The sequence below is a fragment of the Perognathus longimembris genome, chromosome 22 (genome assembly GCF_023159225.1).
Source record: "Perognathus longimembris pacificus isolate PPM17 chromosome 22, ASM2315922v1, whole genome shotgun sequence".
In the NCBI taxonomy this organism is placed as follows: Eukaryota; Metazoa; Chordata; class Mammalia; order Rodentia; family Heteromyidae; genus Perognathus; species Perognathus longimembris.
The window spans coordinates 1,266,318-1,289,481 of NC_063182.1; the positions used below are offsets into that span (position 1 = coordinate 1,266,318).

The 23,164-nt window shown below is 40.9% G+C and overlaps 1 protein-coding gene and 1 long non-coding RNA gene across 5 annotated transcripts in view; one reads left to right on the forward strand and one right to left on the reverse strand.

Annotated features, from left to right (window-relative positions):
• The window catches only part of Hmgxb3 (HMG-box containing 3), a 42,656-nt gene that overhangs the window by 13,503 nt on the left and 5,989 nt on the right, over positions 1 to 23,164 (reverse strand). For 2 of the 4 annotated variants that reach the window (XM_048331091.1, XM_048331090.1), the window contains 8 exons: positions 19,785 to 20,282; positions 18,533 to 18,631; positions 13,071 to 13,202; positions 9,230 to 9,624; positions 7,924 to 8,099; positions 7,717 to 7,814; positions 4,760 to 4,858; positions 3,301 to 3,450 (listed from right to left, as the gene is read on the reverse strand). In XM_048331091.1, coding sequence (XP_048187048.1) covers positions 3,301 to 3,450; positions 4,760 to 4,858; positions 7,717 to 7,814; positions 7,924 to 8,099; positions 9,230 to 9,624; positions 13,071 to 13,202; positions 18,533 to 18,631; positions 19,785 to 20,282 — 1,647 coding nt within the window. The remainder of the gene's footprint in view (positions 1 to 3,300; positions 3,451 to 4,759; positions 4,859 to 7,716; positions 7,815 to 7,923; positions 8,100 to 9,229; positions 9,625 to 13,070; positions 13,203 to 18,532; positions 18,632 to 19,784; positions 20,283 to 23,164) is intronic. The other 2 variants (XM_048331089.1, XM_048331092.1) reach the window with 2 other exon arrangements.
• Positions 430 to 22,836, forward strand: LOC125339821. Its single transcript, XR_007208631.1, has 3 exons — positions 430 to 557; positions 12,102 to 12,107; positions 22,824 to 22,836. It is a non-coding gene; the product is annotated as an uncharacterized LOC125339821 (long non-coding RNA).

Below are 23,164 nucleotides of genomic sequence, written 5' to 3' on the forward strand. Positions count from 1 at the left end.
GCAGTAGATACAGGCCCGACTGAGGGTGGGGAGAAGGAAGGTACTATCAGTTCAGCTAAGAGCTGTGTGACCAAAGGCCGATGCTCATCTCAGAAGCTTAGTTTCCTAACTGTAAAAGGACAGAATTATACACACTTGTTAAGCAATTCAATCCTTCCCTTCTACGCATCAGAAGGGTAACAGGCTTAATCTGTATTTCTGGAGATGCTACTAGTAGCTATACAGGCTAAGCAATCTATTTGGTCTTTCTGAGCCTTCCTTAATTTCCTCACCTATGAAATAGGGGGAAAAAATACTAGCAACCTTCTAGAGCTATTCATGGGTTGAATGAGATACTGGAAAGTAATCTGCACAGTATCTGTGCTTCGTTGAAGGCTATGAATGGTAGTGTTGCCATGTAAACAGTGCCTTTATTTCTTGAAGTATGCGTTTTAAATGCTTTGGAGCGTGTAGGTTAGTGACTAGCCAGAGATTTCTAGGAGTAAGTCCTGCGTTACTCAGAACCAGTTATTCTCAGGGAGATCTCTCTATAGGCTCCTCCCTGCTCCTTCGTGCCAGTGCACCACGCTTCGCTGCCTCTTCTGTGTTCCCTAGGCATGTGCGTGTCCTTCACTGTATAATCATGAGGCTGGGACTCACAAAGATGCCGATTCCTATTTACCAGATATGTTGGGAGAGGCTAACTGCTTAACAAGTTTTCTTTATTATAATTCTTATCTGTCTGCAGTAACTGGTGACTTGTCTCTTCCACTAAACTGTGTGCTTCCCATGGGAAGCGGCCATGTCCTATTCATCTCTAAAGGCGTGGCCCACCGCAGACATTTAATATATGCTAGCTGAAAAAATGCAAGAATTATTGGCTCGACAAGAGGCAACTAACACAGAATGAGCTTCCTGGAGGCTGCATGCTTCCAGGTGTGACTATACTGGGCCATAACATGGAAGGTCAGGTGGCAATACTATCATTTGGCTCCTTTATCAGAGATGAAGGGGGTAGATGACATTTGTAAGCTTAATTACAATAGCTAAAGAGAAATTACACAAGGAATGTATTGCCACCAGGGGGACTCAAAAGGCAATACTTACACACAAAGGCCCTAGTTTTCTGACCAGTTTTATTTTTTGTAGAACAGTCATTACTTCTCCAAACTTTATGAGATTGGGGGTGTAGGAAGGTCTAAGGATAAGGGCAAATGTGAAGGTGATAATACTGACAATGGGTAGCAATTACTTAACCAAAGACAGACTGATATGGTGTAGGACTTAAAAATCAACTGGCAAGAGGTCCTTAAACAATTCTTCCTTGACCTAAAAAGTAATATCATTTCATTCATCCTGTAACTAGAAAGCAACATCCATTCTACACTGCAAACCACACCAAAAGTCAAGGTGAACCAGAAATGGAATGGAATGCTCAGAGCCTCTACCTATACAGAACTCAATTCCATCCTCTCCTTACAGATCCACTCAGCATATGTGAATTCCAGAGTTACAAGGTATGAGGGGAAGAGATTCCTGACCAGGAGAGAGTACGGTTTCCTAGGGAGTTAAGAGAAGCAGTCAGCGTAGTGTAGGCATGGAGCATCCAGGCAAGCTCACTTTGGGCCTAAGGCAGCAGAGTGAGCGAGAGAATAGAATGAAGGACAGGGTTCCCAGAGTAAACAAAAATATCCAGACCTAACCTAGCCTGTGTGCTCTGCTTTCCTAATGGGAGGGACAATCCTAACTCATGGTCACGCTGTCAAGTCTACCCCTACATTTCAGTTCCATTTCCCTGTCTCACAAGAATGATGACCAGAAAGTACCCATTCAAGCACATAAAGAGCTCGGAGACCAGGAACTCATCACCGGAAAGCCCCTTCTCCATATGCAAAGAAAAGCTGAGGCCTAAAGCACTTCTCCAGATCTCTAGCTTCATCTACTCGTTAACACTTGTAAGTCTTCCTCCTGAAATAACCTTCCTAGGCCTTTTCCTGGTCCTGGACATTTAGTGGGATCTGACTGTGTTGCCTAAAGAGCAAATGCCCAATCGGGACCTCCCATGATAGGGTTCTAAACATGTTTCTCAGGACTTCTTTTCCTTACTCTCTCACATACCTTCCTAGCCAAATAGACACTCTTTGTTTTCTATGCCATTCCTTTCTATTCTCTTTTGAGGTCCCGAGTGGCCAGGCCTGCTCTACAAGACAATGCCTAACCACAAGCAGGTTAGTAATAGTTGTCTTCTTACCCTCACTGTAGTCATTCCATTCACTTCAAATACTGTCATTTTGCTTTTAACTGACAAACTCATGAATGGGACTGGGTATGTAGCTCAGTGATGTAGTGTTTGCCTAGCACGTATCAAATCTTGGTTTTGATTTCCAGAGCCACAAATAAACCCTTCCTCAATCATGTAATGGAAATAAAACTAAGGAATCTGAAAATGTCACTTTTTCCTGGTTAAAAAAAAAAAGTCTAAAGGGGTTAAGTGAAGTATGTATTACTATCCAAGTAGTTTGGTCCATCTTCAGAGAGTAGGTTTGCCAAGAATGCTAGAAGTAAAGTTTTGTGATTAGCGGGTTTTGCAAGGAATCTGGCGAGAAGTAAGGAACTAATCTACAAAGTCTTGGGTTTGGCATGGACGGAATAAATCAACCTACAGGTCTTGTTTCAGGACTTTGAGATAAGAGGATACAATCCTTTTATCCATTCTTTGTATGGCCTGGGTTGCCACTCTTTTCAATGAATGAACTGTTGGTCCTCAGAGATGAAAATACATGGCTACTATGTTTTGAATGTGCCCCACAAATTTCATGTCCTCAAAGTGAATCCCCAAAGCCACATGTTAAAGCAATTTTAGAGAGTGGGCTTTGGGGAGTTGAGTGGATCTCAAAAGTTGTCTTCATGAACTGATTACCAAAGAATTATAACAGGAGTTCCTTTGTTATAGAAGCTCTCTGGCTCCATGCTCTGTCTTGTCAGGTGATATCTTCCTCCAAGTTATGACACAATAAGGCTTCACCAGATACTGAGAAGAAAAAAATCTTCAGAACTGTGAACTATATAATATACTTCCATTCTTTGTAAAAGTACCCAGCCTTAGGTATCTTGTTAGAGCAACAGGAAATAAACTGAGACACTCATCAATCCCCTACCCTGGCAATAAAAAGGAAACCTAGAGAAAGGTTTAGAATCTAGAACTCAGGTCTAGTCTTGATGTTCTAACTCCAAGGCATACTATTTAAAACATCCTTTTTTATTTCTTCCACAACAGGTTCACAAACAAGGCTGGGGGATATATTTGGGGAAGGAACTCACAAGAGCCTTGGTGCTTTTCTCAGTCCTGTCTTTGGCAAGGTTAAAACCACAGCTGGGACAAATCCGAGGTTTGTGCCGATTGGTGTAGACATAGCTACAAGAGGGATTCTTGCACTTTCCTCGGCCTCTTGATGTAGCCAGGCCCAAATCCTAAAAAAGTAACATCATTGCTCAGCAATTCCTGACTACAACCTTCCTGAATCTCTAGACTCCCATGACAGGGCATACAAACAGATGCTCAAGAACCACCCTCCTTTATTTTTCTTCTTCTGCTTTTTTTTTTTTTTTTTTTAAGAAAACAAGTTCAAGGCTGATGCTGGCCTTGAACTCCTGGGTTCAAGACTTCCTGACAGTCTTCTACATGGCTGAGGGTACAGCTATGTATCATCACACTTAGCTAATACACATTTTTTGAGGCAAGCACTCTTGGCCACTAGGCCATATCCCCAGCCCAATACACATTTTTTGAATGAAAGACCCTCTCTAAACCTGCTTACCATTATCAAGTTAAGGTTTAAAAATCTAGCTGTTCTTTCCAAATCTGCTCATCCTACTCAAATCAGCCAGAGAATCTGCCACCTGGCCGTTACCAACAGGACTAGAGAATGTTAAGTGACAGAAACCTCAATAGTACCTAAACCAATACAGAATTTTATAGATGGTGAAACAGATCAGAGAAAGATTGTGTCTTATCCAGGGTCAAGTGGCATGCTAAAAACAGAACTGAAACTATTTTTGGAACTAGTGTTTATTCTGCTGCTGCATGCTGCTTACCTTGCAAAAGGACGACCCTGGTGTCACAATTTACTTATGGTATGCTAGTACAGATCATATTAAAAATGAAGGGGGGAAGCTAGGAAAGACTCCATGAGGGTCTTATCTTCAATTAAGTACACAAAAGCCAAAAGGGGAGCTGTGGCTCAAGTGGTAGAGCAGAAAATCTCAGGGACAGAGCTCAATCCTAAAATTCAAGCTCTAAAGCCAGGAAAAAAAAAAGAAAGAAAGGAAAGAGAAAGAGAAAGAAGAGAGAAAACTCTTGTGGGAAATGCTGAGCGAAACAAAGTGAGTTACTTCACTAGAACACTTTCCAACCTCTTCAAGATAATTTTTTCAATTATGCTTATGTTTTAGGGAGGAAAAGAAATGCAGTATCACTTAAACTTATCTGTACCATGCACTTTCTAATTTCTAAAAATTCCAAATGCTAGTTCTGGACAAGATTCTTATCTCTGACTAAGAACATTCATTTTAGCTAGTCTGTTTTACAGCTACATGGAAATGCCCCCTTAAAATCTGCTTTCACATAACAGATTCACTTAGCAGCTATCATTTATAGATAATAGATCGTCAACACTTCTATCTGACCCTGCCTCACTACCACTGCCCTCTCTCTTCAGCTTCCTATGTGACCGCAGGTTCAAATTTTCTGTGTCAACCACCACCACAGCTACACACTTACCAGTGTGACTGTGCAGCTGTACTTATATGGAGGGAATATATCAGGCTTGACCTCTACAACTTTCACCTGGGGTGTCCTGTTGTTTGGGCCACTTGGTAGCTGTGGATCAGAACAAGTCATTTAGTGCTACTTTTGAACTTCAGACAAACTCCTAAGGTCCTGTGACCCAAAAAGCACTGGAGGAAATAGTTTATTGAGGGAACTGGTCAAGCTACACCTCTAATAGACTGCCAGCTGGCAGTTACTACCATACCAAAGACCAAGATTCAAGTCCAGAGGTTGCCAAACTTCAGTGTAGTTTCAAATAACCACAATCAGAAACATCATGAATCAGATTTACAACTACTGTCAGGTGATAAAGGCAGGTAATAACTATGTACACCCATATAGCTGGATAGTGCTAGCACAGGAGGAAGTTTGAAAGACTACTAAAATGTTATGGATGAGTACAAGATTATAGTATCCCCCCCACTGTTGATAAATGTATGTTTAGTTTTGCTTATAAAACTAAAAGGGAAAGAAAACATTCTAAATTAGAATTTTTCTGCAATAGTGATTGTAAGTTGATTCTCAGATTTCATGTACCTTTTAACTAACTGGCTTAAGATTAGCAAATGAGTATATGACTCCATACCCCAATGCTGCTGATAAAAGGAAACTACTTATAAAGACAACTTTGGGTTTACTCAAGTAACACATGAAGAGATTGTCAAGAGTTCTAAGTTCAGTAAACACTCTCCTTCTATACCACTAGATCGCACTCACACTCAGAGCTGACAGCAGCACACAGCCAGGGGGCTGGCCGACTGGCTCTCTCCAATCTAGAAACTGCTCACGACGACTCCTAACCACGCCAAAACCCACTGAGGAGGAGGCTCAGAAGACTAGTCTAACATTTGCAAGCACAAACAGGGAATTTTAAAGATGACTCCGTGTAAGGGCGAAGCTTTGCTCTGACCCTCACCTTTCTTTTCCTAGGACAGAGGTTTAAACTCAGGACTAAACATCTGCTTGGCTGGTGCTCGACCACTTGAGCCTCTGATCTTGAATTCTGCTTGTTACCTGGAGATAGGAGTCTCATGGACTTTTCTGACTGGCTGGGCTTTGAACCTCGAGGCTCGGGTTCTAAGTCTCCTGAATAGTTAGAATGATAGGTCTGACGCTGCAGAACCTGGCTCCACACATTTTTACTTATTCTGGCCATATCCACATTTAAAGAAAGCAAGGTATGGTAGCAGACACTTTTAATACTAGCACTAAAGAAAGTGAGTTAAAAGAATTCTGAGTTCCACATTGTTTGACTTATGTAACTATAACCTCTCTGTACATCACCTTTACGATAAAATTTAAAATAAAAATAATTAAACTTGAAAAAAAAGAAAAAAAGAATTCTGAGTTCCAAGCTAACCTGAGCTACAAAAACAAGATACTTTCTCAACAAAAAAACTTAAAAAGCATAATTTGAAATGGAATTTTTAATATCCACTATCAATAAACTGAATGAAAGATACAAGCAACAAACTAGTACATGAAATAAAGGCCATGTGTTTTTGGTTTATGAAGAAAAGTAAGCACAATTTACAAAAGTCTTTTTGTATCTTTAGGTGCTACCTATGCCTTTATTTTACTATCCCAAGGCACGTTTTTTTCACTCATATTTATTTGACAATCTTTAAGATTGGCCCGAGGCCTACAGTTGCTGTCAGTGAAGTGACAGTAGTATCGTTCATTGTCTACTGGACAGGCACCAAAATCTGAGAAATGGAGGTTGCAACAATGTTTAGACCTAGAACCAACAAGGTAACAACCATGTAGTTGATGGTTCCGAGGTGTAACTTTGAGAGTTGAAAAAAACAAAAAACGACAACCCATCAGTAAAAGAGTATCCCTATTCTTTAAAAAAAAAAAAAAAAGATGTACATGGGAGGGGTTTCACTGTAACATTTCCATCCATCCATCCATCCATAAACGTACAAAGGGGAGATCAAACTCACCCCTTCCATCTCTTTTCCTCATTCCCTCTCCCCTACTGCTTAAGACATTCTCAATAGGTTTCAGGTTCTATTTTCACAGATGCCTATAAAGTGTGACCATAATCACCCGCCTTCATCCTCCGGGATGGCCCTCTCCACTCTCATCGCTATCTGCTCCCCCAACATTTGCTGTTTTACTTTCCCATGTTTCATTTGCCTAGTAGATATTGATTATACAAAGGGCTGTACACACATTATAGTTTAGTCAGATTCACCTCATCTATTTCTTTCCCATACCCTCTACCCTACTGTTTAATAGCTGTCAGTGAGATTCTTCACGCCATCTTCACATACACTACCCTTATTCCTAAGAAACACACAAATAAGCACTGAGGTGCAAAGTCTATGTGACTCACCCTTTACTTACATGTTTTGTGTACACCAGGTGCAAGGAAGACATGAATGAACACAAATAATCAAGTGAAATGTTAACAAATATTTCAGAAAGATACTTATTGCACTGTTTCTATTTTTGTTATGTTTTCTAAATTATAGGTTTAAAAACAAGAGGCTTAAAACTTTTTTTTTTTTTTTTTTGCCAGTCCTGGGCCTTGGACTCAGGGCCTGAGCACTGTGTCTGGCTTCTTTTTGCTCAAGGCTAGCACTATACCACTTGAGCCACAGCGCCACTTCTGGCCATTTTCTATATATGTGGTGCTGAGGAATAGAACCTAGGGCTTCATGTATGGGAGGCAAGCACTCTTGCCACTAGGCCATATTCCCAGCTCAAGCTTAAAACTTTTTTAAAGTAAATATACCCACTTTATGAAAATCACAACTTAAAAAGAAAATCACTCATTTTAACTTCTTCCTAGATGTCTACTAGTCTTAAGAGTTGAGGTCTGCCCACTGCCTATGGCTTTGATACATTAGACACAAATGACCAGAACTTCAAGAAGCCCCACTCTTGGGAGTGGGTCTTACCTTCACTTCGCCAATGCTAGATGGCTGTTGGATTGGCTGACCTAGCTGCTTCAGTGTGCTTGGCTTCAGACCACATGTCCTCATGGAAGAAGTCTTATCTGTAAGAACCAGTAATGCAACTGATGCTCCTCTCTCTCCTCTCCTTCTTGACTCCTGTCCCCATTCCCACTGGACAGCCTCTCCTCCCAGGCCTGAATCAGCCCTTACCACTCAGGGGAAAGGTCTGCCTGGCCCTGGGCAATCCAAGGCTGCTACCTCGCCCCACACTGGCTGGGGCTGGCAGAATGGCTCTCATGGGTCTCGCTGCAGCCAGTAATGAGGGTTTTCCCCGTGCTCTGCCTTTAAGCTCTGTAGCTCTGGACCCAGTGCTGAGCAGGTCAACTCTGAAAAAAAACAAGATGGAAATCTTCTGGAATTTCTGGACCAAGTGGATGGGAATTATCTCTAGAAATAAGAAACCTGAAAAAACAAACTGATTCTGGGAAATGGGTGGAAGGGAAATTAAACAAATTACTAGCATACATTAGTTGTAAAAAAAAAAGGGGGGGGAGGGGAGATGGAGGGGCTCCACTGTGGCATTGCCACAAATATATTCCAATCAATCTCACTCCTCTGTCACTCCTTACTCCTCTTCCCAACGTAACTTTACCTGGCCTCACTGTTCTATTTTCATACATGCAAACAAATTATTTCAACCATATTCATATTTACGCACCCTATTCATTAGCCCAGACCCATCCTACTGATTTCCACATCCCTAACAGAGCTACTTCTCCCATTCTCCTTTTGATCAGCTCAATAAAACTTAATATATATAAACCATTCTCTCAGAAGGGAGGTTTTGTTTTTTTTGTTTCTTTGTTTTTGTTGGTCATAAGGGCTGGAACTCAGAACCCTTGGCCTTGTCCCTGAGTTTTTGTGTTTAAAGCTGGTACTCGATCAACCAATCCATGGCTCCACTTCCAGTTTGTTTTTGTTTTTAAGTGGTTAATTGGAAATAAAGAGTCTCAGGAGACTTTCCTGGCCAGGGCTGGCTTTTGAACTGTGAACCTCAGATCTTAAGCCTAAGTAATTGGGATTTACATGTGTGAGCCCACCTAGTTGGTGCCCACCTAACTGTGTTCCTTGTACTTATTGAGGCTGAACCATGTGAAGGTTATTTCCTATTCAACAACAGGATTGGAAAAGATAAAATTCATAATATAGCCAAACTTGGTACTACCAGACAATTCTTTGTTCAGGGAAGCTTTCTTGTGCAGTAGAGGATGTTTAGAGTCGCTTTTCATCACTCTAAATGCTAGCAGCAACCCCCCTCACCCCCACACACACTGACAGCAATACATGGATGGGAGAGTTTAGAAAAGGCAAATTGTTCCATGTCTCTAGGCCTTAGGCTTCTGTACCTCCAAAATAGGGATCACAAACTGAGATCAGGAACCCTGCAAAGACAATGGTGAGGGCAAACACGGGCATCTGCATATCATAGTCATGATATATAACAACCGTGGCTTACCCCGTAGGCTTTTTAAACACAGGGACTGGGCTGGAGGTGCTGCTCCCCTCAGCTGCTTGTGGTACATATGGTCGAGGGCTGTCATTCTCAGTTGTTTCCAGAGTAAATTCAGTCTTCACAACACTCTTGACAACCGGTGTCTTGGTGACTGCTGTACCTCGAGTTCCAGGACCTCCCTTGACCAAAACATGAGCATTGGAGACAATCACTTCCTTCCACTCATTCTCCTCACCCACTTCTCTTGGAGGAACAACATTTAAGAGCTGGCTTACAGCTTCTGAGTTCTCCAGAGTCAGTTTAGAATCATTTTCATTACAGAAATTTTGTTCAGAGGTGACAGAACTGTTGGAAGAGACATCCGAAGATGATTCCACTTTGACTTTGGCTGGCTTTTCCTTAAAAAAAAAAAAAAAAAAATCAGAATACCTTGTAAATATAAGCTATTTTACAGTTGACATAAATATGCTCAGTTGATTGTCTTAATATATGGGTAAGAGAAGGAAACAGTACCCCAAAGAATAGGTTAACTTAATGTCCCAAGTATAAAACAGGATTAAATGTAACCTTTAAAAAATTATTTATATTTGCTACCTCAAAAATCAGAACTCAGAAACTCTTAAATTCTGCAGCTAAAAACAATGTAACAATGCCTGAGAAGTGTGGTTTAGTGGGAAAAGTAATGGCATATAAATTTAGCCAGTCACTTGTATTTCTCTTCATTTTTCCTAAACTAGAAACATAAAAGAATTGAATTAGCTGAGAACCAAAGCTGTTTTTACCTCTAAAATTCTACAGAGCTGAAAATTATCTTTCTTCTCACACTCACTCCTTCTATGCTTGGGGGAAATGGACACAAACTAGACAAAACCTTTTGAGACACTAGCACTAGGTCTGTCCTGACCCATGAATAGCAATAACAGAGCTGGAGTACTAATGTCAATTATGATGGTAACAAGGAAACATTTACTGACAATTTAACAGGCATGAGCAACTACTCCACCCTTTCTCCATGGGCAATCCCTCTTGAACCCTCCAAATCCTCACGCATTAGGTACTAACTTCCACTCACAGATGAGAAGAAACCTAAGTCAAGGAACAGAGACATGAAAAGACTTGTCTGAGGATATATAGCTAAAAACTAGGGAAATAAAGAGTTTGAACTGCAGAAGCAAACTCCAGAAACATATTAATTATTGCAATTGTTTGGATATATTAGGCATCTTCCCACAGTGCATGTGGTAAAGGCTTGTTTTGGAAGGTGGTGGGGCCCGTGGAAGAAGTCCAGTGGGAGGTTTTAGATCACTAGCACGCTCTCCAAGGGAGGTGAGAGCCCAGTCCCTCCCTCTTTAATTTTCTAGTCCTGAGATGGGCAGTTTTACACAGGCATCATGATGTGCCACCTCACCACAGGCCCCAAGAGCCTTTTCTCTTCTTTTTATGTGTATTTTTTGTGCCAATACTATGACTTGAACTCAGGGCCTTCGGCTCTCATTTGGCCTTTTCCAATTATGACTGGCACTTTACCACTTGAACTATACCCTCAATTTGGCATCTTGCTGTTTAACTGGAGATGGAGTCTCAAAATTTTCTGCTCTGATTGGCTTTGTTTTGTGTTTCGGTTGTTGTTTTTTGTTTTTTGCCAGTCACAGGGCTTGAACTTAGGGCTTGGGCATTGTCTCTGAGCTTCTTTTGCTCAAGGCTAGCACTGGAGTGCTTGAACCACAATGCCACTTCCAGCCTTTTCTGTTTATGTGGTGCTTAGGAACTGAACCCAGGGCTTCATGCATACTAGGCAAGCACTCTACCTCTAAGCCACATTCTCAGCCTCAGGCTGGCTTTGAACTGGATCCTCAGCCTCCCTAGTAGCTAAGATTATAGGTGTGAGTCATTGGCTTCAGGTTCTTTTAATGATCCTCTCAATGAACCATGCATAGTTAAACACAATACAATCACAATCCTTGCCTAAGCCAACTTTCACAAAAACAATGCCCTCTTTTTCCTTTTCTACCTATGCATATGCCATTGATCCTGCAAGACCACTGTTTGTAAAAAAAAAAAAACCCAAAGAAAACGACGAAAACCCCCCCACAAACTCTATTCCAGTCCTCTGTCTCTATGAACTAATTGAGAATTGACTGTCTCTTCCATTCATTCTGCCCTAAAATTTGAAGTCATGCAAGAAATACAACAAGCATATATGTTCATCTGGCCAAGTGTACAAGTTAGCAAAAACATGCTAAACTGAACACTAGTGGTCATGTGTTTACTGTGCATATTCTATGGATAAAGCTATAGCAGATGTAAAGGTCATTAAGATGCTCACAGTATGAAATGAACAAAGACTGTTCAATGGTGATGACTGCTACATAAAAGTGTTAACAGGTGTATGGAGCGTGAAAGCCATTCATTCTTCCCTAAGGAAACCTAGGGATGCTCTATGGAAGAATCCACATTGACAAGAAGCCAAGACTCATCATTATGCATTTCATGCATAGAACAATAAACCAGTTGGGCTGTAGGACAGACAAAGAACAGGAAGAAGGAAAGGAATATACATCATAAAGTTACAATAAGACTATGGAAAACTTTTTACATTGAGTTAAGGGCTTCTACTTCTAGTAGCTGTAAAGAACAAAACAATTTTAAGCTAAGGAGTGAAAAGATTTATATTTATGCTATGGATCAAGTAATATCTACACAGCATAGGAAGTAGATTGTTCAACACTCAGTCCTACCAGGAAGTAAGTATATTACTAGGATGTTTCATATGAATGGTGATTCATGGAAAATTATGAAGCAATTTAAGATGCTATTTGTGAAAAACATTTAATGGCACAGTAAGTTAAATGAGAAAACAAAGACACAGATGAAGATGAAGGTCAGCGATAGTGCTTACCTAGCATGTTCAAGACCCTGGTTACAATCCTCAGTACTGCAAATAAATAAATATTTTTCCTTTAAAAAAAGGGAGGGAGCTGGGCACCAGTGGCTCGCACCTATAATCCTACCTATTCAGGAGGCTGAGACTCATGGTTTGAAGGCAGCTGGGGCAGCAAAGTCTGTGAGATTCTCATAAGCTCCTCAGAAAAGGCCCCAAAGTGCTGCTGCGGCTCAAGTGGTAGAGTGCTGGCCTCGAGGAGAAGAAGCTTAGAGACAGTGCCCAGGCCGTGGGTTCAAGCCTCAGAACCCGCAAAAAAAAAAAAAGAGGGGGATGGGGGAGGGAATACAGAAAAAAAAAAAACCAAAATACAACAAAATACTAATTGGTCATGGGTTTTCTTTGGATAATGTAAAATGATGGGAAGCATTCTATTTTTCTTCCTTTTAAACAAACTTTAAAATGAAAATGATTACTTGTAGAGTCACAATAGCTCATACCTGTAATCCTAGCTTCTCAGAAGACTGAGATTTGAGGATTGTGGATCAAAGCTAGTTTGGGCACACAAGTCCATGAGACTCTTACTTCCAATTAACTACCAAAACGAGGGAAGTGGAGCTGAGCTTCAAGTGGAAGAGTGCTAGCCTTGAGCAAAAGGCTAAAGGATAGCACCTAGGCCCTGAATTCAAGCACTGGTACACACATACAAAAAAATAATTATCCTCTGCTCCAATGGTTCTTCCCTGTAATTCAAGTTATACAAGAGGCTGAAACACTCATCTCTAGCTAACCAAAAAAAAAAAACTTGCAGGACTGTAGTCATGGCTCAAATGGCAGCATGCAAGTGGGCAAAGCCAAATGAAAGCAGGAGACCCTGAATTCAAGCCCTCTTTAAAAAGTCATCTGTTTCCAAGGGAAACAGGAAGCCTACTCTGTTGTCAGGCAATGGCCAACGCATCTTACCTTTGGAATCCACTTCCCTCCTAGGAAGTTGCCACAGGTAGGGCACTTAGGTGGCTTGTGCCTGGTGACATATGTAAAAGAGCAACCTGGGCTCGTGCATGCCCCATGGCCCCGGCGGGTATATGTAGTGGTCTGTATGAGAAAAAAAAAAAAAGAGTGTGTCAGAATCAAGACCACAACCCAACATGAGACCCTGCTGACCATCAGACCACCAAAATGTAGGATAGCCATTCATGGTTTAACAGGAAAGGTTAGAATTGTAAAGATGCTAAGGTACAAGTACACTTTTAGAAATAAAGAAACTGAGTTCAAAAGGGAAAAACACAGATGCTCAGGGTTAGTTAGGTAGCAGAAAAATAAGGCAGTGATGGTTGATACTAATTGTGCCAAGGTACCATGTGGTACCTTGTATCTCATTTAATACTTTCAGAAATGCTACTAAGTAGTTCTTTTTAATACTTGGGCTGAGAATAAATGTTCTGCCTCAAACCATATAGTGAATCAAGGGCAGAGCTACATCTAGAAATCTTGGTCCAAGATTTCTTCTGCTACCTAGTTAGCTTCTCTAGCTCTGAGTACTTAAAAAAAAAAAAAAAAAAAGGAGACGCTGTGTGCCAGCATTCAAGTCTGTAACCCTAGTTAACCAGGAGGCTGAAATCTGAAAATTGTGGTTCAAAGCCAGCTCAAGGAGATGCTTACCCCCAATTAATAAGAACAACAACAACAAAAAGGGCTGGAAGTGGAGCTGTGACTCAGTGGTAAAGCACTAACCTTGAGCAGGGATAGTGCCTAGACCTGAAGTACAAGCCCCAGGATCAACACACACACACACACACACACACACACACACACACACACACTTTATTCTTTTTTAGCTAAAAATCAGAGAACTCAGGATCAAGGATGGATCCAGAGAGATAAAAATAGAACCAGAGTCAACAAAAAAATTAAACTTAAAAAGGAGGGAAATCCAAAAGTAGAAATCAGGTCCTTGTATTTTTCAAGGGATCTCCCTTTGAACAAAATGTAAAACAAGGAATCAATACATCTTAGCTACAAATAGAAACTTCATTTCCCTCATTCCACATCCTAGACTAATGCAGGAAAGAAAACATTTCCCTGATGTATTTGTTCTGTCCCTTACAAATGTTTATTCAACTCCTAATCCCACATTCCCTAGCCTGGCAAAACTGCCCTTAGCTCCCTCTGCCAGGAAGCCCATGGAAAGAAAAGCAGGTAATCACAGTGGTACCACGTCAAGGATGAGTGAGTGCAAAGGTGGCGTGATGCCGAGCAGAGAGTAAGGTGCTGAATGCAAACTCTGCCTGTCACCAACAGAGTGAATGACCTGAGAGTAAGTCAACTGAATTCTTGAGTCTTAGTTTCTTCTTCTGTAAAAGCACTAGTTCCTCCTACTCCACACGACTGTCTTGAAAACAAATGAAGTAGAAGTGAATTCTAATTCCAAAGATTGTAAGGTTTGTAATGGACTTATTAGTAGGATAAAAAGCATCTTTAATCATCTCTCAGACCACGGCCAAATGCAGAATTTTCTGAAATACTTCCTGAAAGCAGAATAAAAATTTAATTTAGCACTATAAACTACCATGAACTGGAAATACTGCTAAGCCATAAGCTATAGAACTGACTTTAGGAAACATTAGGGTTCAAGGCTGATGTTTTAGCCCTAACCATTATATTAGTTTTCAAACAATTTTTGGACTGTAACATAAGAGTCATTTCCAAGAGCACAAGGGCTCACAAAATAAGCAGTTTCTCCATGAATCAAGCTGTACTAGCTATTCCTATGTTAAGATACTACAGCTTCTTACCCAAGAATATAGTATTTAGCTAGGGACAGTGGTATGTCTGTAATCCGAGCTAATCAGGGGTCCAGGGCAGGAGGACTACTTGAGCCCAGGGCTTAAAATCAGTGCACAGTGTGGCTCCATCTTGAAAGAACAAGCAACACCAAAGAATTTATTATTCATCTGTAGCAATTTTGAGAGCTCAAACATATTGTGAATTCTTAAAAATGCATACTATTGTGGGGGTGCCACTGGCGCATGCCTGTAATCCTAGCAACCCAGAAGGCTGAGATCTGAGGATCATGGATCAAAGTCCACTTGGGTAGGAACACACACGACTATCTCCAATTAACCATTGCAAAAACCAGACCTAGAGCTGTAGGTCCAAGGACAGAGTGCCAGCCTTGAGTAAAAGAGCTAAGGAAAAGCACCTGAGTTCAAGCCCCAGTATGGGCACACACAGCTTTCAGTGCTTGGGTGGAGGTTAGAGGGTGGAGTTTGCTTAGTTGATCCTAGTGCTGCAAATTCCTTAAGCTCACCAACGAGAAGCTTGTCACAACTGGAAGTTCCTTTCTCCAAATACTTCACCGTATTTTTGAAACCATTTAAAAATAAGATTTAAAGCTAAAATTAGAGACATATCTCCCTATATTCCCAAAGTTCATTTTGTATTCTATGTTATCTTGCTGTTTTTAAGGTGTTTTTTCCTACACCAAGAAAATTGTGTACATATTTAAAAATAAATATCAAGAAATGGTGAAATAATGTGTATAGTTTTAAGGATTACCATTTTTGGAATTTGGCAGAATTACCACCTCTTGAAATTGTGTTATTTTGTTAGTATTTGAAAAGACTGTAAGGTGTCTACATGTCGCTATTCATTACAAAATATTCTATGTTGGAGCACTGAAAATAACATGAAATGAAAAACTTTAAAAAAAAAAAAAAGGTTGTGGGCTGGGACTATGGCCTAGTGGCTAGAGTGCTTGCCTTGTATACATGAAGCCCTGGGTTCAATTCCCCAGCACCACATATATAGAAAGCGGCCAGAAGTGGTGCTGTGGCTCAAGTGGCAGAGTGCTAGCCTTGAGCAAAAAGAAGCCAGGGGTGGTTCTCAGGCCCTGAGTCCAAGGCCCAGGACTGGCAAAAAAAAAAAAAAAAGGTTGTTATATGGGTCCTGTTTTTAGATCCAATGTGCAAAAAAAAACTGAAACCAAACACAGCTTTAATACAGAGACAACCTGCTTGTTAAAAGTTTAAGAAAAACAACAGAGAAAATCATAAAACCAAGAGCTGATTCTTTGAGATCAATAAATCTGTTAAGACTCAAATTACTAGTAATAGAAGTCAAGAGAAATGACTACCAACTCTATATACATATTAAACAGATACAAGTTCTTAAAAAATTTAAACAAAGAGCTGCATGTTTTGGGGGACAAGAGTCTACCTGTGGTCACCAACTTTCTAATAAAGACTCCCAATTCAACCTCTCAAAAAAACAACACACAACAACAAAAAAGAACTACCTTAATATCCAGTAACTCAATTCAGTTATATGCCTACATGAACAGAATACAAGACTCAAATTAATACTGTAACCAATACAATAGCCAAAAGTAGAGCCAAAAATAGCTCAAATGTCCTTCAACAGATAAGTTAAATGTGGAATACTATCATACTTACTGTATGTTTTTGTGCAATACTACAGATAGTATGCTATGTACAGAAACACACATACTGTACTATAAAAATAAAATTCTGGTAACTGTTACAAGGTGGATGTAGCTTCAAAATATCCTACTAAGTGGAAAAACAAAGAGCTAAACAATGAATGTAGTTTATGCCAGAAAAATGTACATTTTTAAATGGTTCAAGTGGTAAATTTTAAACTTAATTTGCTACAACTTAAAGGTAGGGGAAAAGTGAAGAAAATAACACATTCCTGGAACATCAAAATACACACACACACACACACACACACACACACACACACACCCTCTCTCTCTCAAAAATAGGTAAATCTCTAAATGATCTTTATAAGATTTTAAATTGAACATGAAGTTCAACACCATAGCACAAAGAAAACTCCAAGCCCAGATGTCTTCACTAGCAGTTATATTAAACAATGAAGAAATAAAGTGAATATACACAAATCTTCTGGAAACTGAGGAGATTTAAAACTTCCCATCTCACTTTAGGAGACAATCCTCACCCTAAGAAAATAGACTGCTCAAGATAACTAGAAATCAACATCTTTCATGAACATGGACACAAAAATTCTAAACAAATTGTACATACACCAAATTCAGCAATATGCAAGAGGGTAATAGAACCTGTCAAGTAGATTTATCCTGGGAATGCTTAGTAAGGGTTTAGCATTTGGAAAAACAATGAAGTTCACCACATTAACTAGAAAAGAAAATCCAATAAAATTTCTATAAACATAGAAAAATGTGTGTGGCAAAATCCAACATACAACCCTAATAAAACCTCACAGCAAATCAGAAATGGCTGAAATTTCCTAAACTAAAAGCCAGTAATGAAAAACCTGTAACTAACATCATACTTTAACAGTTTTAGATTGAATCCTTTCCCGTAGGATGAACAAGACACCGCCTGTTCTTCAAAATTCTCTTCAGCGTTGTACTAGACTTACCTAAATAATTTAATAAAAGAACATAAAGTAAGAAACACAGATTAGAATGCAGAGCTAGACGCTGGCCCTCACACCTATAATCGTAGCTACTCAGGAGGTTGAGATCTGAGGATCAAGATTTGAAGTTAGACCAGTCAGGAAAGTCTACATGAGACTTAACTCCAATTAACCACCAAAAAGCTGGAAGTGAAGCTGTGGCTCAAGTGGTAGAGTGTTAGCCTTGAGCAAAAAATATCTCTGGGACATTGCCCAGGGCCTAGTAGCAGCATGAACATAAGCACACACACAAAAAGAAACTTAAACCAGGTTAGGAATGTCAATCAGTGGTAACATACCTGACAAGTCAACATGATCAAGCAACATTACCAAGACTCCCAACTAAATCATTAAGTTGGGCCTGGTGATGGCTTCCTGTCATGCCAGGTACAAAGGGAAGTATAACTAAGAAGATGATAGCCCCAGCCAGCCTGGGAAAAATGTTTCAATGACACATGGGGGACAGGGCCCAGAGTTTAACTTCAAACTTCAGTATCAATCTCCATACCCGCCTTACTAAAATCAAGTGTACTACAATATACCAGCCAGGAACAAATACTGAGAAACATTTTAAGTATCATTTACAACTAACCAAAAGACACAGACCTTGAAGTCCTTTCTCTTCTTTGAACTTACTTTCTAATCTGTATAATCACAGTATTTAATTGGATCCGATGCTCCTTAATTTTTCAAACTCATGTATGCTTCTGAAATTTTAATAAAACCTATGGAAGCTCTATCCCCAGGAAAATCAACTCCAAGAGAAGTTTTATATGACTTGAGGGAGGTTTGTGGCTTAGTGGGAGCTACACTATACAAGCACTTGTTAGCACACATCAAATAACTGAGGCCTTTGCTAGTCTCCGTCTCCTAAGGGTCTAAGAGTTTTAGAGAATTAGATGAAATCAAAGAGCACGCATGCTTAGGGAGCTCTAACTGTCATCTGCTTCTCATGTACTGACCAGTTTGATAGAGGTGGGATTCTCCACAACCGAGTAGGCGGGTAGAGGCACCATGATGAACTGAGCAGCTGGGGCAGAGGAGCTACCTTCACTGGAATCCTGCGTGCAATGAAAAGGAGAGTGTCACTGAAGCAGTGCAGAATACCTGAGGCTACCCACATACTTGCAACCATCAGTCAAGTCCAATAAAAAAATGATGTGCTTATCCAAAATGCTTATCAAAAGAACTAAGTCTGTGGTTATCTCAAAACAAACCAAAGAAAGATACAGGAAAAAAATGTGCGATCCTCAATGTATAGCTTAAAAAACCCTCTGGAATTCTGGGAGACTTGAGACATCAGAACTGAATTCTTCTGGCCCTGTCAGATGTTCTTAAAGAACCTAACTCATCTTAACCACACTTCTTTATCATAAACAGCATCAAAACAATAATAAAAAGGACTAGGCCTGGGGAGGACATCTTCTCGGGGACACTTGCTTTCTTAACTCACCCACCCAGAGAATGTTGTACTACTTAGACTGAGCCAGAAGACTCTCATCTTGGCAGGGCACTAGTGGCTCACACCTGTAATCCTAGCTACTCAAGAGGCTGAGATCTGAGGATCACAATTCAAAGTCAGCCTGGGCAGAAAAATCTGTGAGACTCTTATCTCTAATTAACTACCAGAAAACTTGGAAGTGGCACTGTGGCTCAATGTGGTAGGACACTATCCTTGATATTCATGTCTGAGGCTATTATCCCATCAGGATAAAAGTTACGGAACCAGTGAGGCTACTGTTTTCCCTTCAACTAAGCATGACCCTCAGACTAGTGGACAGATTGCCTTTTCTTTCTCAGTTACTAATGTTATCAACCTGAACTTGATTGTCTTTCTATGCCCAGGAATTCCTTTCAATGTTTCTCATCTATAATTCACGCATTATTTATTGAAATCATCCAGAACACAAAATCTTGATAGTACTAATAGCACGACAAGTCCTGGCGTTGCCTTATGGATAAACTAAATACCATTTCCACTTATGTACCTCATGTGCCATCTTGGGTGATGGAAATGCAGGCTGACCAGTGCAAAGAAATTGACAAAAACCTTAGCAAGCCCCAGGCTCAGAAGCACTCGGTAAATTACTGCTAGTACAAGTGCTATACCATCACTTTAAATGACCACTGCTCAAAAATCACTACATGGCACTGCTGGCTGCCTTTTTAGAAACTCCAGGTAAAGCAAAAGACATTAGTACCAAAGCCACTTACCCTCATAACTGTGACCACTGACACGCCCTCCCCAAGCTGGGGGTGAGGCATAGCCAGGCTTCCAGGGGAGAAGTCTGGCGAGCCGTTCAATAGGGCCTCTTCAATGACCAAGCTTGTCTGGTAAGGCTGGTGACTCTCCCCTACCTCCAAGGAAGCTTCCTCCAGAAGCATATCCGGGCTGAGGATCTCGGGGGTGGCAATCTCCTGCACGCTGCCTGGCTGAGCCAGGGCCCCCACCTCCTCAGACAGGGCCTCCCCTGCCAAGCACGGCTCTGCCACACTTGCATGGCTGGACACTGCCTCAGGGACGGTGCTGGACACCAGAGGAAGTCCTTTCGGGGATAGCTGGTTCTGAGCCATACACAGCTCTATCTGAGGGCAGCTCCGGTCCTCCTGTAGGCTGCTCTTGGGGATGATGATGTAATCTGAGCGGGGTAGGATCTTGCGGAAACCCGGGATGTCTGGAACCACAGCAGTCAGTGCAGAGAGCTTAGAGTTCTGAGGATGAGGAAGCCAGAAGTGGGGAAGAAGCAAAGATAAATGGACTGAGGTCAGACAGATACACACTAATCAGCTCATTTTTTCCCCCTGCAAAATAACCAGAGAGACTGTATTTTTTTTTTTTACTTATTTTTTATTTTTTGGTGCTGGTACTGGGGCTTGATCTAAGTGCTTGGATGCTGTCCCTTAGCTTTTTCAGTCAAGACTAGAAAGCTACTACTCAAACCACAACTCTACTTGAGACTTTTTGGTGGTTAACTGAAGGTAAGAATCTCTGAGTTTTCTGCTCAGGCTGGGTTCAGACCCCAATCCTCAGATTCCAACCTCCCAAGTAGCTAGGATTACAGGAGTACGCCACCAGCATTCAACTTCAGACTGCACTTTCTTGACGTAATAAGATAGGGCCAGCCTCCATCAACAGCAACATTATTTTCATTTGAATTAATGTACCTTACTTGTTCAATCACACAGGAAACAGATAACATGGACTGAACTGTGGACAGAACACTGATCTTGGCATCAAAACACCAGGCCTGGTATAGTCTTGAGCAACTGCTTTCCCTTCTTGTGGCCTCAACTGTCATATCTATAAAAGGAAGTAGACTCTAGAAACATATTACGAGTTCCTTTCAACCTTTGGTTTTGTAGGATTCCAAAGCACCAGATTGTATAATGTCCATCAAAAGCCCCAAAACCAACTCAACAGGCCAAGTTGGAGTTGAAGGCAGTAGGTCAGGATTCTGACTTCACTTGTCTCTTGAAGAATGACAGAGAACGATGAGTGAGGAATGGTGGTACGCGCCTGTGATCCCAATACTTGCGAAGTGAAGGACAGGACTGCAATGTTAGCCTGGGCTACATAAGAAGACACTATTTCAGAAACTGAAACAAGCTGGGTGCTAGTGGTTCCCTTTGAGGAGGCTGAGATCTGAGGATCATGGTTCAAAGCCAGACCAGGCAGGAAAGTCCAATTAAACACCAAAAAGCCAGAGAACAACTGTGACTCAAGTGGCAGAGCGCAGGCTCTGAGTTCAAGCCCCAGGACTCGCATAAAACAAAACAAAACCTGAACTAAGCAAAAAAAACTATGACAAATATAGGTCATAAAACCGAGGAGAGGGCTTTGTGAGAATTCACCAAAAGGCTCTCAGAGAAGGTCCTGAATATATTGAGGAAAATGAGTATTAACACTGATATAGTACCTTAGAAGTTCAGAAAACGCTTTTACACTCATGATCTAAGTTTGTCTTAAAAACCAACACTATTACTATTGTTATCCGCAATTAACACATAAAGAGGGGCTGGGAATATGGCCTAGTGGCAAGAGTGCTTGTCTCATATACATGAAGCCCTGGGTTCGATTCCCCAGCACCACATATATAGAAAACGGCCAGAAGTGGCGCTGTGGCTCAAGTGGCAGAGTGCTAGCCTTGAGCAAAAAGAAGCCAGGGACAGTGCTCAGGCCCTGAGTCCAAGGCCCAGGACTGGCAAACAAAACAAAACAAAACAAAACACATGAAGAAATTAAGGCTAACAGTCAGAATGAGTTAAAACTTCCTAAACACAAAATTAATCCTAAAGATCTAGATTCCAGGCCAGGTCTTCCCAAGATCAAGAAGACCTAGTACTAGAAACTTAGCCCTACACAATCAATTAGGTCCAAGAAGAAGCATTTTTGTTTTAAAACTTCCAACTTAAGTGGAAAGTCATCGAGTAAGAAAAAAAGATGTTCCAAGTGAATGGTTAAGTGAGAATAAAAGTTAAATCTATCCCATCCCCCCCAAAGATTAAGCAGGGTCTTTTCAAAGGAGCACTCAAGCCACTTACAAAAAGTTAGTGAAATCAAAAATAAGAAGTCATTGAGACTACTTATGGCACGAAGGCAACACTCAGAGTTAAAAGAAACTAAGCACTTAAGATGAAATAGGCAAGCAGATGGACTTGCGTCCTTTACTGGTAATGGAGAAGTGTATTCTCCAGCCACCCTTTGAAGCAGATAGATTAGAGGATCAAGCCTAAACGGGGGCACATACAAAGGAAGGTCTGGACTTAACCCAAGCACAGAAAAACTCCGGTAGCCAGGATGGCACTAGTTTTGCAGACTGAAAGGAGTAACAGAGAACCACAGGCCCTCTACTTGGCAGATCGGAAGAACCACCAAGGAATAAGTTGCCCCAGAGGTGCCAACAGGCTCCCAAGACACACCTTCACACTCCAGGAAACGTGGGGAAGGACAAACACAGCACATTAAATGTCACTCACACATTGCTACTTTCCAGGTGTTCAATAAAATGCTAGCTTTTCTTATTATAAGGTTAGTGGATCTTCACCTAAGAAAAACATTCATGGACCAAGCCAATGTGTCCAGAACTCAGCTGAGCGATTTCCATGAGCTATTTTAAACATGATGAATAGTTATAAGTTTTAAGTGATTCTTCTATTAAGGCTACTCATTTAGTAGAGTTATCAAAGCTACTCTATTCATCATCATGGTTATAGGGGTAGAGATGGGTAAATGTAAACAAGGACAGGAGAAAGGATGAATCATTGCAGATGGTTAATTCCAAAGTTTTAAAATCCAAATAATATAGGATTAGACAGAATTTTATCTCAGACAAAACAGTTGCTGATTGGAGGTAGGGTTCTGTGGCTTGAAAGCCTCAAGCATTCTCTGCCATTGAGTTACACTCCTAGTTCCTAATATTGTGAACTTTAACATGCAGCCACCAAAGAGAATAGGTGTAGTTTCTTAAGACTACCTCTTCTGCAGAGATTCGCAGACTCATTGTTTCTAAGTAAATCATCTAGAGGAGGGAATACAGAGCTGCATCTTCAAGAGTTCAGGTTACACAAAGCTCTTTGAGGCAGAGGGAGGTCGA